Genomic DNA, 8,289 nt, shown 5'->3' on the forward strand with positions numbered 1-8,289 from the left:
ATAGTTTTCTAATCAAATAATGATACTAATCCTATCCAAAAAATAGCATATTAATTATATTTTAATATTATATTAACTAATAAATAATTTTAATTAGATAATAATTTTAATTCTAAAAAATAACATTTTAAATTATATTTTCAATATTAATAATAAATTAATTTTTAATTATATAATAAATTTTTAATTCTAAAATAGTAATATCAATTATATTATTAAGTTATGTAATGCTAAAATTAATTAATAAATATATTTAAAATAATTTTTATATTATTACACTAATAAAATTTTTAAATTTTTAAAAATAAAAATATTTAAAAAGAGTTAGTTTGGTATTATTTTTAAAAATATTATAAATTAATATTAAATATTAAAATTTTATTAAATTATATCTATCAACTTAATTTTATAATTAAAATGATAATAGCGGTCGTGCAATGCACAGGTAAACGACTACTATATATTAATTTTTAAAATTTAAATTTTTTTCAATATGTATGTTTAATTTTTGACACATAAAGTTTTTATTTTGACATGTGTACTTACTTTGACACATGAGATTCGAACTTACGTTTAATTTTATAACTTTTTCTATTAATTTATTGATTTATAAGTTACATTTCTAATTAAACACTAACTCTAATCCTAAAAATAGCACATTAATCATATTGTAATATTATATTAACTAATAAATAGTTTATTAATCAGATGATGATATTAATTCTATTCTAAAAAATAGTATATTAATTAAATTTTAATATTATATTAACTAATAAATTAATTTTATAATTAAATAATATTTGTAGTATTATATTTAATAATAAATTAATTTTTAATTATATAATAGATTTTTTTCAAAAAATTAATAATATCAATTATATTGATATTTATATAATATTGAAATCAATTAACAAATAATTTTTACATTATTATATTAATAAAATTTTAAAATTTTACAAAGACATTTAAAAATAGTTAGTTTACTATCTTTTTTAAATTTTTATAAATCAATATCAAATATTAGAAGTTTTATTAACTTGTATCTATTAACTTAACTTTATAATAAAAATAATAATAATGATCATACAACGCACAGATAAACAACTAGTATATTATACTTTGCTAATAATTATAGGGAAAGAGAAAACAAAATTTGAATATGTGCTTTGTAGTTCATATATATATATATTACGCTTTTTTTTATTGCGCTGGGCTGTTTTCTTAATTATGTAGTTCAGTAATAAAATTATCTATTAAGTGATATAAAGTAAACCTAATTATAACTAACTCATAAAAATAAGTTAATTTATTTATTGATTTGATTAAGAAAATAAAAGGAGCATATCAGTAGTTAGTATAGAGTATTAAAATTAGAAAGTAAAATAAAGTCATATACCTAAAGAACACAAATCCTTAATAAAAAAATACGCATAGAGATGTACTTTTTTTTTTACATTTTTCCTGTATATAATAGTATTTTAAGTTATAAAATTTATGACTTAAAGTCATTAAAAATTCAAGATAAATGAAGCCATTAGCCTTAGTATTATAACTAAGACAAGTTTAGTTGAAAAATGAATTTACTCTTAACATTATTAATGGGAGTTCAGATACTCTTCTATAAACCTCATTTGAAGTTCAAATAATGAGTGCGTGCTATAATGTATATTTTTCCTATTTAATTACACTTCTTAAGAAATTAATTCGGACTTTCCATCTTTAATAAATAAATTTTTTTCATCCATCCTGATTTTTTTTAATCATTTTTGTAGATATATTTTTACTTTCAAATTTTAACATTTTGGTCCATTATCTTTGTGTGTTTTATAAAATTTATTCAAACTCATTTAGGAGTATATCTTTAATAATGTGACATATATGCATGTTTTATGTTTTGTTAACATGAAATCCAACTCTGTATCTACCATGACTTTTGGCCATTTTTATAAATATGCTATCATCAAGTTAAAAAGAAAAATAGAAATGACACTATTTCTATCTCTTTTTCTTTATAAAAATATTTTAAATTAAACGGTATGTTTATAGAGAGAGATTTTAATTAAAGAGAGAAAACAAAGAGATGTTTGTATTTATAGAAAGAGCAAAACTATAAAATAAAATACAAACTCAATCAAACTATTTGCATGGTCCATATAAAATTAATAAAAATTAATCTATATCACAAAAGGAAAAAAATTAAAATAATAAATCTCACATTATTGTATACTAGACTAAACAAAAAGTTAAAAAATATGCTAGGAAAGAAACAATTACTATGCAACAATTAAATAAAAAAATATACCCGCATCAAACAAATAAAATTAAATAAACTAGCAAAAGAATTAAAAATAAAACTCCAAAGGCACATATATATTTATTATATAGTTAAGGTGTTGACAGGAACAACAGCTTTTGACACTATTTGATTTTATTTTTGTTTGTTTTTGTTCTTTACTTTTGCCAAATATTTTAGCAAATAGTGATGAGAAAACTCTTGAGAATATTATTTCGTATCTCTTATTTTTGTGTGTTTGTAATAGTCATTACTCGCTTCTTTTCTCTTTCTCTCTCTATAAATACAAATTTCTCTTAGCTTTCTCGTTCTCGCTCTAAAATCTCTTTGTTAAAAGAGTAACAATGTTGTTTTTACATTTTCTAAAAAAAAATTGATGAAAGTATATTTATGAAAAGGATTTGTCAAAAAATAATGATGTTGTTTCCACCTTCTTCTTTTTTTTTTTATAATTTTTTTCCAAAAGAAATTAATAAAGGTATATTTACGAAAATAATCAAAAGTCAAGATAGATAGAAAGATTTTGGTCAATGTTGAATTTTATATTGGTAAAAAATAAAACATGTTTGTATTTCACATCACTAAAAATATAAATTTAAATAAGCTTGAATAAATTTAGTAAAAGATATAAAGACAATAAATTAAAAAATTAAAATTTAAAGGTAAGAACATATTTATAAGAATAGTGGAAGATCAGATTACGTAGATGATATGATTTTGCATTTTTAATATCATAAAGGAGATACCAAAACAATATAATCCATAACATTGTCATATTGCCGGGGCAACGGGCTAGGGCTAATTGCCCTGATATCTTGGAGGCTAAGAACTCAATGTACCATTAATTTATGGACCTCATGATTGATCATTAACCCATAACTAATTAATTTGAAAACGGTCACAATTAACTCAGATAGATCACGTCAATCCTCTGGTTGATTATATAAGTTAATTTTTATTTGACAGTATAATATCTAAATAAATATTCTTAAGTCCGTCATTATCATTTAGATTCTAAATTAACTTTTCACAAAATCAGGGCATCGCAATTGCAATGTTTGAAAAATACAATATAATTTCCCTGGCATGCATCAATTCATCATCTGTGAGCTATCCGGCTTAATGAAATGAATATGTAAGAAAAAGAAACTAAGACTGCAAAACAAAGTATATGTTGCCAACGAGGTTGTTGTATAATTAAGGCAATTGAAAAGGTTAGGATTATCCATTGCAACATATTAGGGAGTTCATTAGGATTATCCATTGCCGACAGAACATGTTGAATTTGTGTGTATTTCTTGTAATAGAAAAAGTGAAGTAGCAAGTGAGACACAAGAATAGTTACATAGGTTTGTTTTAAGTAAGAGTCTTATATATTTATATATATACCTTTTATCTCCTTCGAATTTAAGCACCTATTTACTTTTTGCATTATGCGATATATATAATAGCAGTGAACCTGACGTTACACCAGTCATATATGGAATACTGTCGTATTACCCCTGATTTTACCACTCAGTTAAAATGATAATCATAGTTATTATTATCACAAGCTTTTGTTTTTCTGCTAAGCAACGAGTGAGTTCAGGTAAAGCAAATTAAAAAATATTGTTACCCCATAAATTTCCTTTTGATTTTCAGGTACAATGGCTGAAAATACCGTAACATAGGATAGAATTACCATGCGAAATCGTTGGATTTGACTTATTGACTTCCTTGTACAGATAATATATGACTAATTAAATAAATAGAAGTAATTGGAATGATAATATTATCCATAGAAAACTAAGATTGATCCTATTCGGCATAGAGAGCTATAAATGGTAAAATTCCTTTCTATAAATGCAATTCAAAAATTTGAACCCGTAACTTTTGACCAAAAATCAGTATGCTAACATCACCCTAATTATAAAATTATTGAATTATTATTACTCTTTTAAGTAACCCATAAACAACTGAATCAGAAACTTGTATATTGAGAATGGAAGAGTATGAAAAAGGAAAATCCTATAGAAAATATGTATTATTACAAGCTGTAATCTCTTAACAGTTGAAATAAACCATCCCTGTGAAGCGGATCAGCAGGTCACAAAAATTCATGACATTCTTACAGTTTTCATTTTTTTTTTTTAGAAAAAGAATTATTACAAGATAATGACATCAAGCCCTTTTATGGTCTATTTAAGCAACACCGGGTTTCCTTTGGAGCTGCATCCCCAAGCTCTGCTCTTCATGGCTGTTTGAGTTTATCCTAACTCCTAAGCATTATAACATTACTTCATCCAATCTCTCTCTCTCTCTCTCTCTGTATATTCTATCATCTTTCCTTCTCTGACACTAGAGCTAAAGAGTGATGGCTGGTGTAAACGCAGACAGCAGCACCCAACCTGCTCCAATTAGTAATAAAACAATTGCAGATTTTGATCCTCCAAAGAAACCTAAGAGAAACAAGTTTGCTCTTGCTTGTGCTATATTGGCTTCCATGACCTCTATCTTACTTGGTTATGGTGAGTGTCTTCTCTCTCTCTCTCTCTCTCCCCTTGTCTACTTTTTCTTTACTTCTTTTAGTATCTCAAAAATTTCAAAGAGCAAAAGAACCTTCAAGATTTGAACTCTGACCGTCTGCATAAGAATATTCGATCAGTGCTGAGTTACTGGCCAGTTTAACAACCCTTTAAATCATTCTTTTTAATCATGTATTGCATATTACATGTCTTCCACCATACAGATTCATTTTCTATGCAAACTTTCTCTTTGACATGTTTTCTTGTTTAGATAAGTTTGGTAAACTTGAAGTGTTGTTTTATTGTTTGTTGGTAGATATTGGTGTAATGAGTGGAGCTGCAATCTACATCAAAGATGAATTCAGACTCTCTGATCTTCAAGTAGAAATCCTGGTGGGTACACTTAACCTGTACTCACTTGTTGGCTCAGCCGCAGCTGGCCGAACCTCTGACTGGATTGGCCGCCGGTACACCATCGTGGTAGCTGGGGCTATTTTCTTTGTCGGAGCTCTTCTTATGGGATTCGCTACCAGCTACGCTTTCCTCATGGTCGGACGCTTCGTGGCCGGAATTGGAGTCGGGTACGCCCTTATGATTGCTCCGGTCTACACCGCGGAGGTGTCTCCAGCATCATCTCGTGGATTCCTGACATCATTCCCTGAAGTACGTGTTTATAAACATATATATGTATATATATAGTTCTTCTCTTGAAAGAATTAATTACTGCTATAAAGAGGTTATATTTCAATTGCAAACTGTTCCCTTACTGAAACAAAAAAAATGACAAAAAGAAACATACTAATAATGAAATATACAAGTTCATCCATAAAGTGTCATTTAGCAAGCCTACTATTTACATATAACATGCAATTTTCATTAATTAAGCGTGTTATCCTGTATGCTAAAATGACAGAATTTCAATTAGCTGTGTGTATCATGTTAGATTTGACTAACTTTTTTTCAAAAAATAAAATAAAATTGCAGGTGTTTATTAACGCAGGCATCTTGCTCGGCTATGTATCAAACTTTGCATTTTCCAAGCTCCCAACTCACTTGGGATGGAGATTCATGCTCGGAGTAGGTGCAGTTCCATCAGTTATCCTTGCTGTAATAGTTCTAGCCATGCCGGAGTCACCACGTTGGCTAGTTCTCCAAGGTCGACTAGGCGATGCCAAACGAGTTCTAGACAGGACCTCAGACTCCATGGAAGAATCTCAAGCAAGACTGGCTGACATCAAACAAGCTGCTGGCATTCCCCAAGATTGCAATGACGACGTCGTCCAAGTGCAAAGACAGTCGCACGGTGAAGGTGTATGGAGAGAACTGCTGCTTCATCCTACACCGTCCGTTCGTCACATCTTAGTTTGTGCTATTGGCATTCACTTCTTTCAACAAGCTTCAGGCATTGACGCTGTCGTTTTATACAGCCCACGTATCTTTGAAAAGGCTGGTATCAGATCAGACAATGATAAATTACTTGCAACCGTGGCCGTCGGATTTGTGAAGACTATTTTCATCTTAGTGGCTACGTTTTTACTGGACAGGATCGGACGACGGCCATTGCTTTTAAGTAGTGTAGCCGGGATGATCTTTTCATTGGCAACCCTCGGATTTTCGTTGACCGTTATCGATCATTCGCACGAGAAGCTAACGTGGGCTGTTGCATTATGCATAGCCATGATATTAGCGTACGTAGCGTTTTTCTCGATTGGTATGGGACCCATAACATGGGTTTACAGCTCTGAGATCTTTCCGTTGAGGCTACGCGCTCAAGGTGCGAGTATGGGGGTGGCAGTGAACAGAGTAACGAGTGGGGTAATATCCACTACTTTTATTTCGTTGTATAAAGGGATAACGATTGGCGGCGCGTTTTTCTTATTTGCGGCGATAGCTTCAGTGGCATGGACTTTCTTTTTTACATGTTTGCCCGAGACACAAGGAAGAACATTGGAGGATATGGAGGTCCTTTTTGGTCATTTTATCAAATGGAGGTCTGCTGCAAAAGATGAAAAATTGAATAAGGCGGAATTCCATGGTGAAACTAATGGTCAAATCCAGATGGGTACTGCTACTAGTGTTGCTAATAATACTAATACAGCTTAATTAGGCGAAGGGTAATTTAGTAAATCAACCTACTCGAAATGTTAGATTAGTTTTTTTTTTTTTTTTTTTTTTTTTTTTTTTTTTTTTCCAAAAGCCCCTTCGTTTTGAAGTTGGTCAGGTTCATGCTTGAGATGGAAATTGAAAGCTTTGTATGCAAGGAAAATCCCAAAAAAATTAACCAAAATATATATATAAATGAAGGGAAACAAAGGAGATAGTATTCTGAAAAATATTTGTTAGTTTTCCATTGACAATTTTCTAAATAGGCAAGTACTTAATTCATGAAGGATTAGCATATTACTTTATTTCTGTGATCAGCTAAGGAACGTGTTTAATTATCATTAATAGTTGTCTTTTCTGAATTTGATTGAAAAGAAATGGGATGATTATGAGCGAGAATGTAGAAAATATTTCACGAGGCAATAGTAATAAAAATAAAGATAAAAATGATGTGGAATAATCACACATCCATGAAAATAGTAATGACAAACTCCAATTATTAGGGAGGGAAAAGTTGACCACAAATGCGTATTTGGTGGCCCGTTAGGTTTTAATTGCTAAGTAATTTGGTGGATTAATTTGCACGCCATAGCACAGCGCATGGACTGGACTTTCAAGAAAGAACAAGCATTTAGGTCTGTGGACAAAAGGGTTTTGTTTCTTTATAATTGATTGTTTTCTATTTGGTAACAAATACATCATTTTCTTTCTCTACTTTTTCCCCATTTTCTTTTCTTGTATGACCAGAGGAGATGGTTTATCATGTGTGTGGGTGGATTGCTTGTTGAAATGAGTGGTCTGTTTTTTGTTTTTGTTTTGGTTATCGGGTGGCTATTATGAACTAAAGTAATCAAAAGTCAAGCCTAAAGGGTCATTGCAACTCTTATTCTTGTAATTTCTTTTTCTTGATTTTGGTTTGAGAATTTCTCTTGGTTGTATTTTAAAATTATTGTGTAGTATAGTGAGAGTGACAAGGAGGAAAGAGGTGGATCCATTAGTACCCTCCCATCCCATTGTGGTGAGTGGTACACAAGCTTTGTTTGTCAATATCTCAATTTTGGTTATGAAAAAGTTATTTCATATGTTTGCTTCTACTATACTTCTTTAAAAATTAATATGTTAAATTAACTTGTACCATCTAATGAAAATTGCAAAAGAATGAGTCATTGTCGAGGAAGAAGGTTAGCTTACTTATTTTCTGTGCTCGTCATAACTTGCTCTAGTTTCTTTAGATTTTGAGACACATCATTCAGTCCAATGGCAAGCATGCTCATAGGTACGCATTGAATAAAAGAGGCACAGGCCATAGTAGAGAAGCAATGGAAAATGGTCTCATTGATCTGATACTTGAACAATGAACTCAAAAACATGGATGTCGTTGTTAAGAAA

General features: G+C 29.8%; 1 protein-coding gene across 1 annotated transcript; it reads left to right on the forward strand.

Moving 5' to 3' along the window:
- The first annotated feature begins 4,375 nt into the window (after positions 1–4,375).
- On the forward strand, positions 4,376–7,130 carry LOC8279524 (polyol transporter 5). The gene is made up of 3 exons (XM_002519037.4): positions 4,376–4,800; positions 5,114–5,460; positions 5,782–7,130. The coding sequence occupies exons 1-3, from the start codon at positions 4,647–4,649 to the stop codon at positions 6,898–6,900; spliced, it is 1,620 nt and encodes a 539-aa protein (XP_002519083.2). The 5' UTR covers positions 4,376–4,646; the 3' UTR covers positions 6,901–7,130.
- The last annotated feature ends 1,159 nt before the right edge of the window (positions 7,131–8,289 follow it).

The sequence above is a fragment of the Ricinus communis genome, chromosome 5 (assembly GCF_019578655.1).
Source record: "Ricinus communis isolate WT05 ecotype wild-type chromosome 5, ASM1957865v1, whole genome shotgun sequence".
NCBI classification, from domain to species: Eukaryota; Viridiplantae; Streptophyta; class Magnoliopsida; order Malpighiales; family Euphorbiaceae; genus Ricinus; species Ricinus communis.